Source organism: Phyllobates terribilis, unplaced genomic scaffold, assembly GCF_046119375.1.
Source record: "Phyllobates terribilis strain yellow unplaced genomic scaffold, ASM4611937v1 Scaffold_3__8_contigs__length_932513732, whole genome shotgun sequence".
Classification (NCBI taxonomy): domain Eukaryota; kingdom Metazoa; phylum Chordata; class Amphibia; order Anura; family Dendrobatidae; genus Phyllobates; species Phyllobates terribilis.
In genome coordinates this window covers 499,999,512-500,024,672 of record NW_027362763.1, presented here as the reverse complement: position 1 = coordinate 500,024,672, position 25,161 = coordinate 499,999,512, and the positions used below count along the sequence as shown (strand labels likewise).

The following is a 25,161-nucleotide window of genomic DNA, read 5'->3' as shown; positions in this document are numbered from 1 at the left end:
TCCCATTGCAGACATGTGTTTTGGGTTGTTTGCCCTTCATCAGTGCAAAACAGGAGATTTATATGGCTAGGTGAGAGGACTTTGACTAAGGTTCTAAGGAAATGGGAGGGTCTCCTTGTGTAAAGTGCCAAACCGGCTTGAGACTCGACAAGAAGAAACATTCCTCCTTAAACCTTTCTTCAAGATCAGGTTTACTGGTTAGTCATATACAGATAGCACTAAGGAGACAGTTGTCTCACTTCTGTAGGAAAGGTATTTGTGACGCGCCCCTGGGCCTGCTGTGTCGTGCGGCATCGCGCGCACGGGGGCTTACCCGGAGCCGGATCAGATGGGGGTAGTAGTCTCGTGGCGGTAACCCGGTCCGTGCCCAGGGTGTCAAACTAAGTGTGTGGCAGTCTTGGTAGATGTTGTTTCTGTGTCGACTACGCCACCCGTTGATTTGTGGTCACAAGGCCGCCGCTGCAGAACAGTCCGCTGAGGCCGGTGGAAGGATGGTGCAGCTGGGATGGTATAACCCCCAACGGGAGGGGTATGGCCTCAGGGCAGCAGGTGTAGATGATGGGGGTAGTGATAGTGCAGAAAGGAGAGTCAGAGACGTGAGATGCAGTTTCAGGGTTTTTTACTCACAGGTGTTCCTTCAGTCACTCTGGCCTTGAGTGACCACCCGAGCCGTGCTGCATCCACCAGGTGCTGGACTCGGCCAACCCCCAGGCAGTTCCGGAGCGTGGTCCTGAGCTTCCCTCTCTCTCTCTTTCTCCTGGCCGTCCCCACCAGGGATCCACCTTTGTCCGGTTCCCTTGGGCCTTCTATGGTAAAACCTTCTCTGGCTTTCCTGACCCTACTCTTGGTGTACCTTCCTGGTGGATGTGGTGAGGGTCGTGGCAAAGCTTGCCCACGACCTCCGGTTCCTGGTTAAGGGTTACTTTTGCCTCCGCCAGCTTGGGATCCGGTGCCCTCTTCTGCCAACCCTTCACCCTTTTTAGCTCACTCGTGGGATCTTAGGGTTCCCTCTTTTCTGCGTCTCTGGGCCTTTCTTCTTCCTCTCTGCTTCAGGCCTGGCCCTGGAGCTGGGCCCAGCCGGAGCCACAGCTCCCTGTCAGCCCTCCTGGCTGAACTCCTCCTCAGCACTCTCCTGACAGACTCACAGACTGACCCTATCTCTAGATGGTGCCCACCATATATACTCCCTCTATGTGTGAGCCCAGGTGACCAGCACCCAATGGGCTCCTATCTCTATGCCCAGAGCCCCTCCCCTATCTGCCCCTACACTACTGGGATGTTCCACCCCCCCTCCCACTCCAGCCAGGGACAGACGCTGTCGTACCTGCACATCTACTTGGTGGGAGTACCGTAGTCCTGTCCCCCGGAAATGGGATGTATGTAGTGCATGCAGCCTACTGAGCTCAGTCCCACACTCCATCCTTACCCGGGAGTGGAATACCACACCTCTGGTTTGAGGTGCAATACCCCTGTAGCAGCCGAGTCCTCAGGGTGCTACATTCCCCCCTGGTAAATCACAGCACGTCCTCGGGCTGTAAAAGAATAAAACATACCAAAACATACAACTTTTTAAAACATACACCAACATATAAAACATTATAAACATTATCAGATTCTAGCAATATAAACTTTTTCATATAAAACTCTTTTATATAAAATGTTCTTGAGCTTCTGGCCACTGTGCACTTGTGACCAGGTAAAGTGCCACAGTCACTGGGAGGAAAACAGTAATCCTCCTATAAAACCGGTAGGGGGCGCCTTAGGAAGCGCAACTATTTACAAGGGTATGGCCGCTCTCAGTCCTCGGCCAGGTAGAGGGAAAGAACGACCGCTCTCAGTCCTCGGTCAGTGGGAATAAGGGATGGCTGCTCACAGTCCTCAGCCTGGTTAGGGATAGGGACACACGGGTAACAGTTTGCTGGTCCCTACGGGGACTATACTTTACTGGTAACAGTTCTTGTACCCTTACGGGTAACTATTTACAGCTTCACTGTACCGTACTTTAATAACGGCATCCTCCTGCTCCTTCTTGAGGGTAATCTTCAGACCCGTCCGGGTCCTCTTGACCTTCCTCAAACCGCAGCTCCTCCTCAGTCAATCTGTGCACATGGAGAGCATATGGACCTTTGGCACATTGATGCCGGGTGAAGGTGACCTCATCACCCAGGTAAAGATCACGTCCTCTGTGTCCCTCCGGCAGATGGCTCTCGACGTCCCTGCGGGTGACAAAGACGTCGCCGGGGGTTCTGTGGTCCCGGATAAAACCCCAACCGTGCTGCAGTTGAAACTTGATTACGGTCCCGGTGGCGCGGGGACCATGGGCTGCACGGGGGTTTCGTCTGGTCCGGCTTTTCTGTTCCGCACTCTGTACTTGCAGCCGCTCCTCGCGGACCCGCCTCTCTCGCCGTTCCCGGTCGAAGACCTCCAGCTGTTGCCGGCAGCACTCTGCTCGCTGGGCTGCGGCCGCCCGGGTCTCATGGGTGAACCCAATGAGGTTTTCTCCGGTGGGGTCCCATTCGAACTGCGCCTCCTCCAACGGGAGTGGGGTGATCTTGGCGGGCGCCGGAGCCGGAATCAGGGGCTCACACAGAGGCCTTTCCTTCCGGAGTCGGGGATGGAGGTACTCCGGTGGCCACTCAAAGGGCTGCCCATCCGGGCAAGTGTGCTGGGCGAACAGGTCTTCACCCAAAGGTAGCACGGTGGAGGTTGAGGGCGCGATGGTGGTAGCGGCGCCCGGATTCACCAGGCCTTGCGACCAGGCCGGTGGCACTCTAAAGGTAAAGGGCACTGTGGAGACGGCGGCGCCCGGGGGCACTCGACCTTGCGACCAGGCCAGTGACTTGGTGGAGATAGAGGGCTCTGTTGGAACTGCGGCGCCCGGGGGTACTCGGCCCTGCGACCAGGCCAGTGGCGTCTCCTGTTTGGCCGCGCTCGGGGTTGAGGCGCGTGACGTCACAGGGGGCGTGGCCGAGGCTCCTGCTTGAGGCCTAGTCTGGAGCGGTGGCGGTGCAGCGACGGGCACGGTAGGGGGAATTTCGGGCTCTGCGACGGGGAGCTGGGGCAGGCTCACGGTTTCTAGGCTTGGGGTAGTGTCGTCCCCTTTACCTGCCTCCGTCTCTTCAGCTCCTTCCACGGCGTCGTCTCCGGCCTTCATTCCTCCTGTACCATCCTCAGAGGCGGTCAGACTCCTCGTCTCGGGTGGCGTGCTCCGCTGGCGGGTTCCATTCTGCTGGGCCATCTCCCTACTCCACTCAGTCAGCGTTTCTCGCTGCACCTGGGCCATCCTCCGTGCGAGGCCCTCCAGCGCGGTCTGTGCACGCTCCCGGTCTCGGGGGAGCTGTGCCAAGATCTCCACCAGGTCTTGTGGGGTGGTGGCTTGCAACAGGCTCCTGACCACAGGGTCGGTGCTGCCTGACTCTCCCTCCATCTCCGGGTGCGACCTCACCAGACTCCCCCAGGCTGCACCCATCCCCACTCTTTTGTTCTTGATCCGCCCACACTGAGGGCTGTCCTGGGGCAACTTGGTGATTGTCAGTTCCAGGGGCAGTCCCCCCACGCTGATGGACATCTCTATCATTGCAGTCTCTGCTGGTGGGGGCGGTCCTTGCTTTTGGCGCTCTTCTGGGACCAGGCCCACGATGGGAGGTCGTCTCTTACCACCCTCTGGCACGCCCATAATGGCGTCCACTCTGCCAGGGCGGGAAATCTTCTCAGATGGCGGGAACCGTCTCCCAATGGCGGGAAACTCCGTGGACGGCGGGAAAAGACTGCAGATGGCGGGCAAACGGCGGGAAACGATCCGAGATGGCGTCCGATGGCGGGGACCCTCTGGAATTGGCGGGAGACTCCTTTTTACGGTAAATGTGAACTTCTCTTCAGGCACGCAGTACCCGTCGGTTGCGGGCACGTAATCCTGCCGACTACGCCAAAGTTGACGCGCCCCTGGGCCTGCTGTGTCATGCGGCATCGCGCGCACGGGGGCTTACCCGGAGCCGGATCAGATGGGGGTAGTAGTCTCGTGGCGGTAACCCGGTCCGTGCCCAGGGTGTCAAACTAAGTGTGTGGCAGTCTTGGTAGATGTTGTTTCTGTGTCGACTACGCCACCCGTTGATTTGCGGTCACAAGGCCGCCGCTGCAGAACAGTCCGCTGAGGCCGGTGGAAGGATGGTGCAGCTGGGATGGTATAACCCCCAACGGGAGGGGTATGGCCTCAGGGCAGCAGGTGTAGATGATGGGGGTAGTGATAGTGCAGAAAAGAGAGTCAGAGACGTGAGATGCAGTTTCAGGGTTTTTTACTCACAGGTGTTCCTTCAGTCACTCTGGCCTTGAGTGACCACCCGAGCCGTGCTGCATCCACCAGGTGCTGGACTCGGCCAACCCCCAGGCAGTTCCGGAGCGTGGTCCTGAGCTTCCCTCTCTCTCTCTTTCTCCTGGCCGTCCCCACCAGGGATCCACCTTTGTCCGGTTCCCTTGGGCCTTCTATGGTAAAACCTTCTCTGGCTTTCCTGACCCTACTCTTGGTGTACCTTCCTGGTGGATGTGGTGAGGGTCGTGGCAAAGCTTGCCCACGACCTCCGGTTCCTGGTTAAGGGTTACTTTTGCCTCCGCCAGCTTGGGATCCGGTGCCCTCTTCTGCCAACCCTTCACCCTTTTTAGCTCACTCGTGGGATCTTAGGGTTCCCTCTTTTCTGCGTCTCTGGGCCTTTCTTCTTCCTCTCTGCTTCAGGCCTGGCCCTGGAGCTGGGCCAAGCCGGAGCCACAGCTCCCTGTCAGCCCTCCTGGCTGAACTCCTCCTCAGCACTCTCCTGACAGACTCACAGACTGACCCTATCTCTAGATGGTGCCCACCATATATACTCCCTCTATGTGTGAGCCCAGGTGACCAGCACCCAATGGGCTCCTATCTCTATGCCCAGAGCCCCTCCCCTATCTGCCCCTACACTACTGGGATGTTCCACCCCCCCCTCCCACTCCAGCCAGGGACAGACGCTGTCGTACCTGCACATCTACTTGGTGGGAGTACCGTAGTTCTGTCCCCCGGAAATGGGATGTATGTAGTGCATGCAGCCTACTGAGCTCAGTCCCACACTCCATCCTTACCCGGGAGTGGAATACCACACCTCTGGTTTGAGGTGCAATACCCCTGTAGCAGCCGAGTCCTCAGGGTGCTACATTTGCATTCTTATTCCCAGAGTACATTGCCCTAAACAACACTTATCAGAGCGGCAATACTAATATAGATTGACAGTTAGACCTTTCCTGAGTAATTCGGATTCCCATAGATGACTGTGTGAAGCTTTCAGCAGAAACAGTGCTGAACAAGAAGGGCCATCAAATTCAACCATGGCTGGAAGTGGATAAATAAAATATAAAAAAAATTGTAAAATTCTACAAATATTAAAATTAATAACAAAAATATTTTCTTGTTCACTTTAATTCATCTTCTGGTATCATCCATTCAGCCTTACTTCTTAACATTTCAGTACACTGTTTGATTAGATATCCTTTGAGAATTTATATGGCTTAAAGACTAAATCCATCAAAAACTGAAAATCTAGTTTTGAGGAGAAGTACCCAATTCCCAAAGGAGCATGGGGACAGTCATGTATATAAATGATTGTTCCACTTTCTCATCATCAATGCCAAATTCAATTTCAGCCATGAAGTAGAGCTATCATAATGTAATCTACTCCTAGTTAAGACTATATAGAAAAATGACTGATCATTGTGTTCTTTCCCAAAGTAGTGACAGTCTAGTTTTCACTCTGACATTTCTCCTTGTCATCACCATGTAGATAAAAATAAAAGTCAATGGAAAAAAGCTTGAACGAAAAAGATAAAAAGAGCTTCATATATTTTCTTTCAACAACCATAAGAAGATCCTATATAACTAAATGAGGGATAAGGAATAAAACGTCAAATTTAATGTTGCTTAGTTTTGTGTAATGTGTATGAAATGACTATTAAGGCTATGGACATCTTTGACAAGTTAAAAAATGATTTTTTCTTGTTAGTGGTGTGAGGCAGTGAGGGGAATCATATATGAGGGCTGTTATGTGTCCCCTAGGATCAGCATAGAAACATACTGAACCCGCTGGAGAGCATTGTAATTATAGCCACAGCTGTGGTTACAATGCAAAATGAAAGGGAGTGTGGACTGGGTCAAGCTATTTGACCAAGTCAAATTTAGTAAAACCTGACATGGGCCTTTATTTTTGGCGAGATCTGTAGGAAGGTAGTGGGACGGATCGCTCCCTCCAGGCCGGGTCTTGGGAGTGGCCCATGTCCACAATTCCCATTTAAACTTTCAGGTAAGGGTTGGGTGTTTCAGCGTTAGTTTGCAAGCAGCAGAGCACGAGGCGCTGTATATACCTGTCTATGTGAGACTGAACACAGACCAGAGCCAGAGACTAAACCAAGGCCATACCGCAACCGGGACTTATACGGCAGTGCAGTCGCCCACAGCAACAGACTGATATAGGCAACCCGGCTGCGAACCGGATTATAACGTTTTGATTTTATTTTTGTAAGTTGGCAAAATAAAAATATTTCAGTTAAACAATCTTGGGTCACTGCCTCATTTTCATTTATTCATTTCCAAACCCCTAGCCTGATCCTGTATGTAGTTTGCATACTTTCTCATGTAATGTATATTTAATGGATGTTCTGCACAACCTTAGGACTCAGCTAAAGCCTTGTCTGGCTAGCTCCTGCATGAGTAGGAGGAGGATCCCCTCTATGACATCCATGTGCCCAAATAGGACATATGGACAAAAGTTGTTTTAACTAAATATACAATATTTATTTAATTCATCTGTTGTATTGCTTTTTATTGAAGGGTTTTCCACCTATTTATTTAAGGTAACATAGGGATGCTATGATTATTAAAGAAAAAAAGAATACACCAGAATTTACCCCTTGAACTGCATCATCAGAAGTGATGACCTCACAACCACCAGTCACCTGACCATTGAGGTCACCAATTGGCTTCATGGTCATATGACTAGAGGTTGGGGCATTATCACTACCATTATGGAGTGGAACATTGGATTGGGCTGTAGATTCCAGTAATAAGTATTGTTTCTAGCCTCTATATGTTGACTTTAATAAAAAAGAGCTTAAAACCTCTTTAAAATAATTAGTAATTACCTTGAGATACACAGAGCTCCGCTAGTTTCTGTGGCAGATCTGAGGTCTCAGCTCCTGCTGGAGAACCCAAAATGTCTGGTAAGGCATTGCGGCGACCTGACCTTCCTGATGCTGCGAAATCTGTGACCACAGGCTCCACATCAGTCATTTCTGACCTCTTTCTTCATAGCAACATCTAAAAATTAACACACATGAAGGTTACATTCACAATAGGTTATCTAATATCATATCAATAAAACAGACATTTAAATTGATTTAAAAAAAAAACATTTACTGCTTGAAATCACGGGTTGATACAGTTTTATAAAATTAGGGGTTTACATTTATATCTTATAACTATGTCCAACAGCCATTATTCTAATGTCCAAAAGGAAAAGTCTTATCTACACCATCTACACCTTCGGCCTTTCATAGCTTATAGAGTCTCACTGATTTCAGTATCACCTTTATGCTGATGACACACAGATCTACCTCTCTGGACCTGATATCACCTCCTTAACAATGAGAATCCCACAATGTCTGTCCGCTATTTCATCTTTCTTCTCTGCTAGATTCCTAAAACTTAATATGGATAAAACAGAATTCATCATCTTTCTGCCATCTCACTCAACCCTCGCCCCATCTGACATATCTATCAAAGTCAATGGCTGTCCATTCTCTCCAGTCCCGCAAGCTCGCTGCCTTGGGGTAACCCTGGACTCTGATCTCTCCTTCAATCCTCATATCCAAGTCCATTCCACTTCCTGCCAACTCCAACTCAAAAATATTTCCGCACATTCCTCAACCATGAATCTGCAAAAACGCTAGTGCACACCCTCATCATCTCTCGCCTCGACAACTGCAACATCCTGCTCTGTGGCCTCCCTTCTAACACTCTCGCACCCCTCCAGTCTATCTAATTGACTAGAATTCAACCACAGGTACTGTAAGTATAATCATACATTAAATAGGTGTCCAGCAAACAGTTGACTATAAAAGGGCATTATTTAAAGAAACCCCATTCCCATTTCACCACACCACAGGGAAAAGAAATGTCACAAGACCTGAGAAAGAAAATCATTTCTTTACACAAGAAAGGTAAAGGCTACAAGAAGATTAGCAAAGTATTACTTATCAGTCAGAATACTGTAGCAAAAGTAATTAAAAAATGTAACAAAGATAGAACTGTATCCGTCTCACAGAGACATCCAGGCCGGTCACAAAATTTTACACCTAAATAGGAGCATTTTCTGATAACAAAGGTTGAAGAAAATTGACATGTAAGTTTATTGCAGTTAGCCAAAGAAGTAGGAAGCCAAACTGGAGTGAGTGTTTCCTGTGACACAATACAGTGTACACTGCAAAGGTATGGCATGCATGGGTATCACCCACAAAGGAAGCCTCTTATAAAGCTCATGCACAAAAAACCCACCTACAGTTTGCCAGGGCCCATGCTGAAAAATATGAAGACTACTGGGGCTCAATACTCTGGAGTGATGAGACCAAGATAAATGTTTTTGGAACTGACGGCTTAAAAAGGTGAGTAGCTTAAATTAAAATGCATGATGCCTACAGTGAAACATGGTGGTGGCAGTGTCCTTACGTGAGGCTACATCAATGCTGCTGGTATCGTAGAGCTGCATTTCATTGATGGTATCATGAATTCACAGATATACTGTTCTATATTGAAAGAGAAGATGCTATTATCACTCCCTGCTCTTGGTAGACGTGCACTTTTCCTACATGATAATATCCAAAACACACATATAAGGCCACTGTTTCAGTTTTGAAAAAGAACAGGGTGAAAGTTGCTAAGTAGCCAAGTATGTCTCCTGAGCTGAACCCAATCCAATGCCTATGGGTGAATTCTCAAGAGACAAGTTGAGCATCATTCTCCATCCAGCATCCAGCCTTTAAAAAAGGTCATTTTTCTAAGAATGGAAAAAGACAGATGTTGCAATATGTCATCAACTTGTTCATTCCATGCTTAGAAGACCTGATGCTGTCCTTAAAAATCATGGAGGTCATACAAAATTCTAGATGTAGTTATTTTTGATATGAGGTGTATTCATTTTTGAATCAACTAATCTGAGCAAAACTGAAGATTTTGTAATGAAAATGATTTAATTAACCTTACTTTCATGTTATGGTTAAAAAATGTTCTATGAAACTCAGACTTGTCAAAATTTTGGAGATTTTTCTTATGTTTAGTGAAATATTGACTAAAATGTTACTTTTTAAAGGGGGTGTACTCATTTATGCTGAGCACTGTAAATAGCAGGACAGTGCACTGTTGATTAATTCTCTTGTATGCAAAAACTATTTTTAGCTATTTAACTATTATTAGGGTTGATACACTGGTTGATACAGTCACCAAATCTTCACCTTGTTAACCTTCTGTGGGATGAATTTCACTGTCATGTAAGGGAAGAATAATTTCATATGAATTACACATTCCGCGAAGAGGTACAGAAGTTGAAGGTTGACCTTGTGTATTTTAGAAACTGACAATTAGAATAACAAATATCTGGAGAGTTGTAAAGTTTGATTAAAAAGTTTTATTTCTATGAAAATGTCATTATACTATTATTGACTATAACTTCAGGACAATATATTAGTGCCTTGAGTTACTGAAAAAATTAAAAAGTTTTTTTTTCAAATCAAAGAATATACATCTTCATTCATGGAACCGCTCCAGAAATAAGACCTGAGTGTACTTCTCCAAGTTACATCATGTGTGATAGATGGAACAATTACCAGAATACATTTAAGTGTTGATTTGAATCCTTGGAAACGTTGTACATTGCAATGACATCTAGGAGAAAAGAGACGTTGTGTGGGTGTTTCATTTAGTTAACTTTGCAAAATGTATTTGTAAACCATAGTAGCCTCTTATACCATAGTATATGGAAGCAATAGATAAAGCGAACCTGACAGATGATACATTCTGCCCAATCCATGGGCAGAATGTATCAGACACTGGCTTTATGATTTCAGCCAGGTATGTTTAACTATGAAGTGCTGTGGTGTTTCAGAGAAGAACATAGTTTAATAGCCACCGAGAACTGTGCCGCACAGGAGACTAGTCAAAAAGGCGAGTCCTCGGTGACTTCAACCTGCCCGTTGCCCTGCGGTGAAAGGATGGTGACTATATACACCGCAACATTTAGGCGTTAAAAATATATTGCTGAAATCATGAAACCAGTTTCTGATACATGCTGTCAGCTGTCAGATTCCTTTTCAAGGGATTTTAACTCAGCTCAATCTATGTTCATGTGACCTAATAGGGTTATGATTATGATCATCATAAATAGAGGTCTCCTGGCGGCCCATTAGTCAAACTGGTGAGTCACTGCAGAGTATTTCTCTCTCTAGCAAGACTTGTCTGACCAGGTATTACTCTGTCCAAATTCACTTGGATCATCCAACATATTACATAATGTAGCATCAGCTGAACCAATCATTAGTGGCTACTGCATTTAATAAAGGAACAATTTGGCTGAAAGTCATATCATACAACTATTTCTTATTGTATTGTTAAATCAATTATTATTTCAGCATTTGTTAGCATTCAATAATCTACCATGTTTCTCTGAAAATAAGACAGGGTTTTGTATTATTTTTTGCTCCGAAAGATGGGTTAGGGCTTATTTTCAGAGGATGTCTTTTTTATTTTCCATGAACAACAATCTAAATTTATTCTTGAACAAAAAATTAACATTTATTGAAATATAATCGTGTCATCACATTCTGGAACATCAATATAACTCCCCAAACCCTGAATTCCATCATGAATTTCTTGAGATCCTGTTTTGTTTTTCCATGTACAACAATCTACTCTTTACAGATGCTGACGAAGTACGATGGGGTTAGAATGATCACTAATAGATCATTCTGTCGGCATTTTATCGGCAGCACATCTAATGTTTACACCAGGCAATGTGCTAACGAGAACAATGGCCCTCATTCATTAAGGCTGATGTTTTGCAGATCAGTCTTAATGAATGGGGCCACTGGAGTAAGATGTACCTGATTCATTAAAAGGCGCACACCACTTAATAAATTAGGAATCTTACAAGTGCCATGCGCCTCTGGCAGAAATGTGCATGCACATGTGTATATACACACACACACTGCACATACATAGACATGTCTATATACTGTATAAATATACACACACATGCACTGCACATACACATGTATATACACACACTGCACATACATACACATGTCTATATACTGTATAAATATACACACACATGCACTACACATACACATGTATATGCACATACACTGCACATACATACACATGTCTATATACTGTATAAATATACACACACACGCACTGCATATACACATGTATATACACACACTGCACATACATACACATCTATATACTGTATAAATATACACACACATTCACTGCACATACACATGTATATACACACACTGCACATACATACACATGTCTATATACTGTATAAATATACACACACATGCACTGCACATACACATGTATATACATACACTGCACATACATACACATGTCTATATACTGTATAAATATACACACAGATGCACTGCACATACACATGTATATACACACACTGCACATACATACACATGTCTATATACTGTATAAATATACACACAGATGCACTGCACATACACATGTATATACACACACTGCACATACATACACATCTATATACTGTATAAATATACACACACATGCACTGCACATACACATGTATATACACACACTGCACATACATACACATGTCTATATACTGTATAAATATACACACACACGCACTGCACACACACGCTGCACATACATACACATCTATATACTGATTAAATATACATACACATGCACTGCACATACACATGTATATACACACACTGCACATACATACACATGTCTATATACTGTATAAATATATACACACATGCACATACACATGTATATACACACACTGCACATACATACACATGTCTATATACTGTATAAATATACACACACATTCACTGCACATACACATGTATATACACACACTGCACATACATACACATGTCTATATACTGTATAAATATACACACACACGCACTGCACACACACGCTGCACATACATACACATCTATATACTGTATAAATATACATACACATGCACTGCACATACACATGTATATACACACACTGCACAAACATACCAGCCTGTCTCCTCTTCAGTTCTAGACTTCTGCAGTTAAGAGACCTTTGGTGACATCATGGTCACATGACCATGATGTCACCAAATGTCTTTAAAAAGTCTTAACCTCAGAATAAAAATGCTGGGGACCACTAAGAGAGTGGGGGCCCTGAGAAACTGTCCAGTTTCCCCCTCCTACACCCTTACACCAGCCTTGCATACCAGACTGTCTCTTGTTCAGTTCCTCTAGACTCCTGCATTGAAGAGAACTTTGATGACATCATGGTCACATGACTGAGAAGTCACCAAAGATCCTTAAGCAGTCTTAACACTGGAATGGAAACACTGGAGGTCCCAAAGAGAGTAAGGGCTCTGGGTCATTTCCCAGTTTAACTCCCCCTCCCCCTGGCTGTAACTAGGGTTTATTTTTTAAGTAAGGCTTATATTTTAAGCATGCTCCAAAAATCTTGTAAAATCATGCAAAGGTTTATTTTCAGGGTAGGTTTTATTTTCATGGAAACACATATGTGCAGTGTGTTCATTAGAATACTTGCTGATGCGGTCCTCTCCTGGATCAGGTGACTGCAGTTGTGACTAGCCGGCTCACACAACATTTCTGGAGGGATCGGAAGTAACTTTCTCAATGAAAGTCTCTGAGATTTAGATTATGAGACTAAAATTAATAGAAAAAAATAATGGGTCTCTATGTGATTGAGCAAGAAAAACCTGTAGTCACATGATGCAGGAGAGGGAATGGAGCAGCACTAGAAACAGCAGAAAACAGCAACCAGTAGGTATTTTAATGCATACACTGAACATGTTAGAACTCTCCTGTTAGGTTTTTTCTAGTTTGCTGGTCTCATGACCATTTTTGCCTATTTAATCCGGCTCCGCCCTCCTGGCCTTGCTGGACTTCATTGTATTTACTACTCTTGAGCTAGCTTGGTGCTCTGTTACCGTTCTCTGTTAGTTGTGCTAGGTCTTCGGACCTCTATGTTCTTTGTTGTGTGTTTGTCTTTGACTGCTACAATTTCTGCTAAGAGGTGTCCAACGTTATCCCAGTCCCTAGTTCTTGTAGGGATCCCTCCCTTGCATCTATAGGTCTTTGTACAGACTAGCCGAGGACTTTAGCGGGTCTGATCACAGGATCAGGTTCCCCGTTACATCGTAGGGATCCAGTTTAGTTCTATTGTAGGGACAGATCTCCTGTCTTTCCTTAGTGCTTGTAGCAGATCATAGCGGAACATACATTACTGATAGCAAACAAATGGTAAAATAAAATAAAATACTGGATTAGTACCTTACAAATCTGATTAGTTTCAAGGGAATCTGTCATGAGGCTTTAACCCCCAAAATTCTGTGTGTGCATGTAGCTTAATCAAACAGAAATCCAGCAATACCTGTACATGTCCAGTCTGTTCCTCTGTTGCTGAGTAATTAGCGTTTTAACCGATGTGCAAATAGTTATGGTACAGTAAGTCACAAGCCTCTGTCACTCCAGCTCTATTGCACTCTCAGTGCCGCCTCCTCCTGCTAGTCTGATGGCTGCTTTGCATGAAATCACACAGCGTAGAAGCTGCTAGGCAAGCAGGAGGAGGCAGCTCTGGGTGGGGAATAGAGCTGGAGTGACAGAGGCTTCAGATATATAGCCTTGTTTTCATATCAATTCAAACACTGATTTCTCAGTAATTGAGGAACAGACTGGTCATGTAAAGGTATTTCTGGACTTTTCTTTGAAAAAGCTATATGCGCATATAAATAGTTTGGGTGAATCCTGCTGACAGATTCACTTTAGTACATCAAAATCCTGTGGGCAGTTGAATCCATTATCTCTAACTATAGATATGATAAAGCTGGGCCCTATAAATATATTTTGCCATTTTGATTGTTTTTTCTCTGGGGAAAAAGCAGGAACTAGAACTTCACATTTTCTGCTCTGGTCCGTTAACTTTAACTGTAATTATCAATGGTGACTCTACCTCCAAACAGCAGACCATTAATGCTAAGAAAAAATCTGCTCCTCTAAATTTGCTCCAATGCTTGTAAAGAAATGGTTTCAAAAACTATTTTAATCACAAATTGCCCTTGTAAAGTCAAAAAATGCTAAATGCTAAATGTATCATACAATCTCCATAACTGGATAACGTAATACAATGTAATTACAACACATATCTCTCTATTGTCCACTTAGTCTCTGTACATAGTACTCATGGAAGAGTGTGACGATAGAAAAAATCAATACATTGAACTTTCCCTTTTAGAGAGTTTTACATTATACAGACCATTGATTTCTCTTCATTCACTTTTTACTGTCTTCGTCACTTTTAACCTTTGGAGGAAATGAAACTCTGAGCTCATAATTGTTAACACTATTGTTATGTGTGAATGTTGAACTGCCAAACACTGCATAGAAAATAAGAACTAAGAATAAGGAGAATGGTTGGGGAATGGACTATCTGAAAGTACAGTACTAGAGACATCTGTCTGACTCCATCTCATCATCAGTTTCTACAATGATTCATCCCAGAAAGAAAACATCCTTAACCTTTAAATCTATTTGTCCATTCTTTATTTTTACTACTTGAAATTACGTCAAACATCTCCAGATCAGAAATACACATCGCAAACAAATTCATTGCCTCAATTTCTAGAATAATGTACTTTAGACTCATTAACTTTTCATTATTTGGGAGAAAAAAAAACATAGATCAATCTGCACTATAACAAGTGCTTTGTTATCTGACTATGCAGCTGTGTCCATTTTTAAAAGGGGAATTGGATGTTTCGCCCCCAGAACTTCGCCCCCAGCAATTCGCCCCAGGGTACATTTCGCCCCCACACATTTCGTCCCCAGCACTTGGCCCCCAGGATGTTTTGCCCCCGCACATTTCACCCCCGCACATATCGCCCCCAGTTCGCCCTGATCTGGGGGCGAAACGTGCGGGGGCGAAATGTGCGGGGGCGAATCTTCCTGGGGGCGAACTGATGGGGGCAAATTGCTGGGGGCAAACTGCTGGGGGCGAAACTTCCTATAACCGGGATTTACAGTGAGATATGATTCCCAATGTGCACAGAAAAGAAATGATCGCTAGGGCTCTTCTTGTAGTCTTCTAATAAGTATCAAATCTAATACTTTACATTGTGTGTTAACCCTTTCAATTTTCAGATCAGTAATTTCAAAATATGTAGGGTCATCATCAAATGGATGCTACAGTGGTGGCCAAAAGTATTGGCACCCCTGCAATTCTGTCAGATAGTACTCAGTTTCTTCCTGAAAATGATTGCAATCACAAATTCTTTGGTATTATTATCTTCATTTAATTTGTCTTCAATGAAAAAACACAAAAAGAATTGTCCTAAAGCCAAATTGGATATAATTCCACACCAAACCTAAAAAAGGGGGTGAACAAAAGTATTGGCACTGTTTGAAAAATCATGTGATGCTTCTCTAATTCGTGTAATTAACAGCACCTGTAACTTACCTGTGGCACCTAACAGGTGTTGGCAATAACTAAATCACACTTGCAGCCAGTTAAAATGGATTAAAGTTGACTCAACCTCTGTCCTGTGTCCTTGTGTGTACCACATTGAGCATGGAGAAAAGAAAGAAGACCAAAGAACTGTCTGAGGACTTGAGAAACCAAATTGTGAGGAAGCATGAGCAATCTCAAGGCTACAAGTCCATCTCCAAAGACCTGAATGCTCCTGTGTCTTCCGTGAGCAGTGTCATCAAGAAGTTTAAAGCCCATGGCACTGTGGCTAACCTCCCTAGATGTGGACGGAAAAGAAAAATTGACGAGAGATTTCAACACAAGATTGTGCGGATGGTGGATAAAGAACCTCGACTAACATCCAAACAAGTTCAAGCTGCCCTGCAGTCCGAAGGTACAACAGTGTCAACCCGTACTATCCGTCGGCGTCTGAATGAAAAGGGACTGTATGGTAGGATACCCAGGAAGACCCCACTTCTTACTCCGAGACATAAAAAAGCCAGACTGGAGTTTGCCAAAACTTACCTGAGAAAGCCTAAAACGTTTTGGAAGAATGTTCTCTGGTCAGATGAGACAAAAGTAGAGCATCAACATAGAGTGTACAGGAAAAAAAAAGAGGCATTCAAAGAAAAGAACACGGTCCCTACAGTCAAACATGGCAGAGGTTCCCTGATGTTTTGGGGTTGCTTTGCTGCCTCTGGCACTGGACTGCTTGACCGTGTGCATGGCATTATGAAGTCTGAAGAATACCAACAAATTTTGCAGCATAATGTAGGGCCCAGTGTGAGGTCATGGGTCTTCCAGCAGGACAATGACCCAAAACACACTTCCAAAAGCACTATAAAATGGTTTGAGAGAAAGCACTGGAGACTTCTAAGGTGGCCAGCAATGAGTCCAGACCTGAATCCCATAGAACACCTGTGGAGAGATCTCAAAATGGCAGTTTGGAGAAGGCGCCCTTCAAATATCAGGGACCTGGAGCAGTTTGCCAAAGAAGAATGGTCTACAATTCCAGCAGAGCATTGTAAGAAACTCATTGATGGTTACCGGAAGCTTTGGCTAAAGGTTGTGCAACCAACTATTAGGCTGAGGGTGCCAATACTTTTGTCTGTCCCATTTTTGGAGTTTTGTGTGAAATGATCAATGATTTGATTTTTGCTTCATTCTCTTTTGTGTTTTTTCCTTGCAAGCAAATTAAATGAAGATAATAATACCAAAGAATTTGTGATTGCAATCATTTTCAGGAAGAAACTGAGTATTATCTGACAGAATTGCAGGGGTGCCAATACTTTTGGCCACCACTGTATGTACTGTGCACATTGGGAATCATATCTCACTGTAAATCCCAATATCCTACAATGCGGCTTGCATAAAGACAAGAGGTAAGTTTGATTATGGGAAATGTCATCAAGATATTCAGAAAAGATTGAATTTGTACACCTAGTGAGCTGAAAACAAAGATAAACCTATGTCTGAAAGGTCACAGGCTCTCACTGCCGTCATCAAGCAACCAGCTATCCACTATATTATCTGCTGTATATACTAAACAGTAGACTGATATGTGGGGATCAGTGGTTATATTCCAGAATATTGGCACTCTATGACTCCAGCTCTCAAATTTTAAATTAGAACAAGTTCATTTTTTCCTTCTCGACTCTATTTTCAACCACTAAAAGCTTATCAGCCCAGATGAGCAGAGGAGCAACTGCAACCTCTTGGGACCCAATGGAAAATCTGTTAAGAGACCACTTATGTGGCATTTATATAAGTAGTGCCTTCTAAAGTGACAGAGGGGCCTGCCAGACACCAGGGTCTCATTAAGCCTGTACCTCTGCTTTTATATTGTATAAAATTATCAAATAATTTAAATTAAAGGCAACTATTTTCTTATTTTATTGGTACATTATACAGTATAATACCCGTGATAAAAGATGCTAGGACTTTCTGGGTTATTTCCATCTTTAGAAGTTATCCAGAGGATAGGTGATAACTTGTTGATCAGTGGGGGGGTCTGACCACTGGGAGTCTCACTTATCCTGAAGAAGGGGCTCTGAAATGTCATGTGTGAATAGAGCTTTGGCAGAATATGTGCACCACCGCCCCATTCATTCTCTTTGAGACTGCCAGAAAAAAGTTGAGCACTATATCCAGGTTATTTCTAGCAGAGACAAGTGCCCACCAGTAACATAGGCCCTTCATTCACTAATTAACTTTTGCTTCTAAATAACTATAACTAGGTAATTTGTTGAATGATTGATGAGATGCTGCTTTTGTCTGTACACAGTGAATCAAATGTACTAGGCTAACTACTGCTCATGTTGAGGGGTGAGTGGCTTACACCTGCACGGGGGGCAACAGAGGGATTCACATGGTCCCTTGTGGGCCAGTCCGAGCCTGTATCCAGTCAAAGCTCCATTCAGACATCGCATTTCTGAACCACATTCTTAGAACTGTTGGGGGATCCCGGTAGTCAGACTTCTACCTATCACATATTCTATGTTTATTCATTTTGCCACCCCATCTGGTGAAATATTATTGGCTACAATCTTCTGATATAATCAAGCTACACTATTTCAATTCACTATTAATTCATGAAGAAAAGCCGTGTTGTGAGTAACAAGACGACTAAACTTCAAAAGTGTAGAGCATTTTAGGATTGTCAGTACAAAGCATTTTCTTACTGCCCTATTCTTTCATCCAGTGTGGTCCTCTGGGCTAGCCGGACCAGGACAGTGTTCACTTTTGCACCAACAATTTTCTACCTGGCATCCTAAGTTCCCATGTTGCTTACTAGGCACCCATGTCATCATGATGTAAGCGGCAGAAATGCTGAGAATACAGTGCAGAGAATTGCAGATGCAGAAGTGAACACTGTCCTGGTCCGGCTGCTGCAGAAGACCAAACTGGACGCAAGACTACGGTAGCTCAAATCTCTTTGCTCATCTCTAATTTTCAGGATAATTATGCACTATCCTGTGTGTAAATATGGTCCGCAATTCATCAAGACCAGCATTTTTTTAGGCTAATCTTGATGAGGGGGGCTGACGAGTGCACGTCTCTTGATTCATCAAGAGGCACATGCCTTTTAATGAATCAGGAGAGGCAAAAAGTGATATGCACCTCCATGTGCACCTTGCCATAAATTTTACTCCAGTCCTTGCTGGAGTAAGGTTTGTGGCGTAACAAACAACACAGCATATCATGAATTAGATGAGTGGGGGTCAATACACCCCTGTCTTGCCCCAGCTCTACCTACTTTAGCTGGGTGAAATTGGCATGAAACCACCAAAAGTCACAACATTTTTGCAAAACCTCACGTTGTACAAAAATTTTTCAACCTTACAAAGCTTTTTACGCCACAATTCTGGCTAAAAAGCTTTGGTGAATTAGGCCCATGGTTTTCACCAAGAAAAGGTGACACTTCAGATATATGGTAAAGAGTTGGATTATATTATAAAGAAACAATATTGGTTGGAGTTATAAATAACTGTATGAGAATTAAGGGGACGAGGTATGATGCATTCTCAATGAAATAGTCATCCAATTGAGAGAGCAGCAGAAGAGCGACCCTCCCTTTACAGAGTTCCAGATACTATTGTGTGAAAAGTATTTTAAAATGTAACTAAATACATTCATACAAATAGTTTCAATCAGAACAAAGACATATGTACTATTTCAGTTCCAGTGTGTTACCAGTTTAGCAGTGCATTGTAGGATACTAGTAATCCACTGGGATTTGTGCCTGCCAGCAGCCAATACAAGGTGGAAATGACAGCTGCATCCTTCTCCTACCATGGGACAAAGCTAGGGTTTCAGAATTTAGTGAGTTAGGCATTTTGCTTTTCCGTACATTGCATTCTTTTGTTTCAAGTACATTTAATAAACAGCACAATGTGAAGTATAGATTGATATAACTACCAATCCAGTTTTATATTGATCAGTCTAATCGAGTGAAGGCTTTACTATGGTCTTTATGTATTTATTTTACTTACTTATATAGTTACATTTACTTACAAAGTTACATTAATTCCACAGCACTTTACAGTCATCATCATCACTGTCCCCATTGGGGCTTATGATCTAAATTCACTATCTGTAGGTCTTTGGAGTGTGGGCAGAAACTGGAGAAAACCCAGGCAAACATGAGGGGAACATACAAACTCCTTGCAGATCTTATCCTTTGTGGTCTTTTATTGTGGCCACCCTAAGGCACGCCTTTACAATAATCATGCTCTCTAGTCAGCATCTTGATCTGCCATACCTGTGAGATGGATTTATATCAGCAAAGGAGAAGTACTCACAAAGGCTATGTTCGCAAGTTGCATTTTTACTGCATTTTTTTCTGCAGGCAAAATCTGCTCTCTTGGTAGTAAAGGAGTTGCTTACAAAAAGCAGATTTTGCTGCGTTTTTTTCTGTGTTTTTCAGGATACCAAAGTTCAGCTTTGCTTCCATCAAAGAAGCATGAACACAGGTCACAAATGCAAAACAAATATGAAACCATCAAACCATTTTTGTTAAAAAAAAAAAACACAATTTGATCAATTTATTTAGTGTAAAAAGATTTTTATGTCTGAAAAAATAGTGACTATTCTGAACAACAAAGTTCACATGAATTCATGAAAAAATACACAATGAGGCCGGTATCCCATTAGCGAATCACATCTGATGGGAGGGCATCAGATGCGAGATGCTAATGACACTCGGCTCCTGCTCTGCTGCGAGCGGGAGCCAAGTGTCAGTGCTCCGTGCTCCAATCCTCTCGCATGAGGATCGCATCACAGCTGCGGAGGAGACGGAGAAATGAATTTCTCCATCTCTTCTGTTTCTGGCGTCTGTGGGAATCACACTGCACTCAGGTGATATCTGAGTGCAGTGCAATGTTTCACACCCACCCATAAATTTATATGGGTGCATGCGATCCGAATTCCGCATGCAATCACAGAATGCTGCGTCTTTTTTCCCGTCTGATCGTGATCCGATTGGAGCAGGAAAAAAAAACGCCTTTGAGAATACAAGCATAGGATTAAATTGGTACGAATGCAATCCAATTTTTAATCGGATTGCATTCATCTGATTTAATCGCAAATGGGAGCGAGCCCTTACAAATGTAAAAGCGGGCGGATGTGAATTGGTTGGGAATAGTTTACCTAAGGCATTGGCAGTGTATTGAGTTTGTAGGACACTGTTTACTTTCACACTTTGGTCGGCCCTTGAGATGATCAGGTATTGTTGGCATCACTAACTTAATTCAATTGTATTAATCCTAATTAAATTGTACTAATCCTAAACTGCCATTCTTAGGTGATGACACCAAAACATTATGGTTTAACCACTTCACGCCAGAGCCTGTTTTTGCCTTCGTGACCGGGCCAATTTTTTCAATTCTGACCACTGTCAGTTTATGAAGTAATTACTCTGGAACGCTTCAACGTATTCCCCTGATTCTGAGAATGTTTTTTCATGACATATTGTACTTCATGATAGTGGTAAAATTTCTTCGATATAACTTGCGTTTATTTGTGAAAAAATCGGAAATTTGGTGAAAATTTTGAAAATTTTGCAATTTTCAAACTTTGAATTTTCATTCCCTTAAATCAGAGAGATATGTCACACAAAATAGTTAATAAGTAACATTTCCCACATGTCTACTTTACATCAGCACAATTTTGGAACCAAAATTTTTTTTTGTTAGGGAGCTAGAAGGGTTAAAAGTTGACCAGCGATTTCTCATTTTTCCAACAAAATTTACAAAAACATTTTTTTAGGGACCACATCATATTTGAAGTCACTTTGAGGGGTCTTTATGACAGAAAATACCCAAAAGTGACACCATTCTAAAAATTGCACCCCTCAAGGTGCTCAAAACCACATTCAAGAACTTTATTAACCCTTCAGGTGCTTCACAGGAATTTTTGGAATGTGGAAGAAAAAAATTAACATTTAACTTTTTTCACAAAAATGTTACTTTAGACCCAATATTTTTTATTTTCACAGGGGTAACAGGAAAAAATGGACCCCAATTTTTTTAGTGCAATTTCTCTTGAGCGTGCTGATACCCCATATGTGAGGGAAAACCACTGTTTGGGCGCACTGCAGGGTTCGGAAGGGAAGGAGCACCATTAGACTTTTTGAATGTAAAATTTGTCTGAATAATTAGCAGACGCCATGTTGCGTTTGGAGAGCTCCTGATGTGCCTAAACAGTGGAAACCCCCCACAAGTGACACCATTTTGGAAACTAGACCCCTTAGGGAACTTATCTAGATGTGTGGTGAGCACCTTGAACCCCAAGGTGCTTCACAGAAGTTTATAATATTGAGCTGTAAAAATAAAATTTTCACATTTTTCCCACAAAACCGTTTTTCATCCCTTAATTTTGCATTATCATAAGGGCAATAGGATAAATTGCACCATGAAATTTGTTGTTCAATTTCACCTGAACACGCTGATACCCCATATGTGGAGGCAAATTACTGTTTGGGCGCATGGCAGGGTTCGGAAGGGAAGGAGCGCCATTTGACTTTTTGAATGTAAAATTTGTTTGAATAATTAGCAGACGCCATGTCGCATTTGGGGAGCCCCTAATGTGCCTAAACAGTGGAAACCCCCCACAAGTGCCACCATTTTGGAAACTAGACCCCTTAGGGAACTTATCTAGATGTGTGGTGAGCACCTTGCACCCCCAGCTGCTTCACAGAAGTTTATAATATTGAGCCGTAAAAATAAAATTTTCACATTTTTCCCACAAAAAATGTTTTTCATTCCCTAATTTTGTATTATCATAAGGGTAACAGGATAAATTGCACCATGAAATTTGTTGTGCAATTTCTCCTGAACACGCCGATACCCCATATGTGGAGGCAAATTACTGTTTGGGCACATGGCAGGGTTTGAAAGGGAAGGAGCGCCATTTGACTTTTTGAATGTAAAATTTGTTTGAATAATTAGCAGACGCCATGTCGCATTTGGGGAGCCCCTAATGTGCCTAAACAGTGGAAACCCCCCACAAGTGCCACCATTTTGGAAACTAGACCCCTTAGGGAACTTATCTAGATGTGTGGTGAGCACCTTGCACCCCCAGCTGCTTCACAGAAGTTTATAATATTGAGCCATAAAAATAAAATTTTCACATTTTTCCCATAAAAAATGTTTTTCATTCCCTAATTTTGCATTATCATAAGGGTAACAGGATAAATTGCACCATGAAATTTGTTGTACAATTTCTCCTGAGTACGCCGATACCCCATATGTGGGGGAAAACCACTGCTTTGGTGTACGGCAGGGTTCGGAAGAGAAAGGAGCGCTATGTTGGCTGGGATAGGCAGCAGACGCCATGTCACATTTGAAGAGTCGCTGACATGCCAAAACAGCAGAAACCCCCACAAGTGACCCCATTTTGTAAACTACACCTCTCAAGTAATTCATCTAGGGAAGTAGTGAGTATTTTTTACTTTTTAAATTTATACCATTGGGCAGTGAAAAAAGCATAATTATATTTTTACCACAAAAAAATGTTTTACCCTCAGATTTTACATTTTCACACAGGGCAATGGGTTAAAATGGTGCCGAAATGTGTCACACAATTTCTTCTAAAAGTGGCAATACCCCATATGTGGCTGTATCGTACCGCTCAGCCGTACGGCGAGATCTGGGGGGGACGGAGCGCTATTTGACAATTGGAGAACAAATTATTGTAGAATAGGCATTTGGATGTGGGAGCACAACATTTTCTGAATTTCTTTTGGGGGGCAAGGGTCATTTTGCTTTTCCAGAGCCTTTCTGCTACTAGTAACTTGGAAGTCCCTTATATTTTTAACAGATGACGGACCTGAGTGGGGACTAGCTTTTTTTGAGGACTGAGTTGAAGCTTTTATTGGGAACATTTTACGTAACATTTATCCGGCGCTCTAGGCTGAGCACTTACATCGGGGTTTCCATCTAAATTTCCAAGTGATATAATTCAGATGAAACCCCTGCGGGATCCATTCACTGTAATGAGGCAGCAGAGTTACTCTGGACTCCGTCTGGCCTCTGTTTAGCGGTGTCCTTTTTTTCAGAAGGGCACAAAACTGTGGCCAACCGCACTTTTATGCACGCCTAAAACAAATGACACCGTGGGATCCCAGGCTAGACAGCGTCCACAGTGGCCTATATCTGCCTCATTACAGGGAATCTTCCGTCATGGGTTCCGGCTGAATCACATATTTCAGAGATTTACACGGAAACTCTGGTGTAAGTGCTCAGCGCAGAGCGCAGGATAAATGTGAGCAGAGCCTTACTGGGATCTTTGGGAGACATAATAAACAAATCAGTAGCAGGTGAAGAATTGGTTTTATTTATTTTTTACGCCGTTCCTAGTGTGATATAACTGATTAGATTACTTTATTCTTCGGGTCGGTGCGATTACAGAGATACCAGATTTATATCGGGTTTTTATGACTGACAGCTGTCACACACTAAAATACGCTTTTTTTGCAAAATCTAGTTTTTGCATCACCATATTTTGAGAGCTATAATTTTTCCATATTTCGGCCGACAGAGTCATGTGATGGCTTGTTTTTTGCGGGACGAGTTGACATTTTTATTGGTACCATTTTTGGGAACGTGACATTTTTTGATCGCTTTCTATTCCGTTTTTTGGGAGGTAAAATTAACAAAAACAAACAATTCAGGAATTGTTTTTTGAGGGGTTTTTTATGCCGTTCTGCGTGTGGTAAAAGTGATCAGGCAGCGTTATTCTTCGGGTCAGTACGTTTACAGCGATACTACACTTACTGTATCTTTTTTATGTTTTGGCGCTTTTACACAATAAAACAATTTTATAGAAAAAATATTTTTTTTGCATTGCTTTATTCTGAGCGCTATAACTTTTTTATTTTTTGGCTGATGGAGCTGTATGGCAGCTTTTTTTTTGCGGAACAAGATGACGTTTTCAGAGGTACCATTTTTATTTCTATTTTGTTTTTTGATCGCATTTTTTTCCACTTTTTGTTTGGCGATATGATGAAAAAGCATATTTTTTTGCTCCGTTTTTTATTTATTTTTATTACGGTGTGCACAGAAGGGGTTAATTAGTGTGACAGTTTTATAGCTCGGGTTGTTTCGGACGCGGCGATACCAAATGTGTGTACTTTTTTTGGTTTTGTAAAAATATACGGATTTATTGGTTTAACATTTTATTTATTTATTTTTATTTATTTTGTGATTTTTTTTTTTAATAGTTTAAAAACTTTTTTTTTACTTTTTTTTACATTTTTACTTAGTCCCCGTATGGGACATTAATTTTTATTTTTCTGATCACTGATCTCATGTAATGTAATAGACATATATTACATTACATGAGATCTTCCC

At 42.8% G+C, this 25,161-nt stretch overlaps 1 protein-coding gene across 3 annotated transcripts in view; it reads right to left on the bottom strand.

The window, feature by feature from the left end:
- Window positions 1-25,161, bottom strand: part of LOC141259659 (cAMP-dependent protein kinase inhibitor beta-like) — a 210,866-nt gene that overhangs the window by 985 nt on the left and 184,720 nt on the right. For all 3 annotated transcript variants that reach the window (XM_073675950.1, XM_073675952.1, XM_073675951.1), the window contains exon 2: window positions 7,150-7,324. In XM_073675950.1, the coding sequence (XP_073532051.1) occupies window positions 7,150-7,297 (148 nt within the window). In that variant the 5' untranslated portion in view covers window positions 7,298-7,324. The remainder of the gene's footprint in view (window positions 1-7,149; window positions 7,325-25,161) is intronic.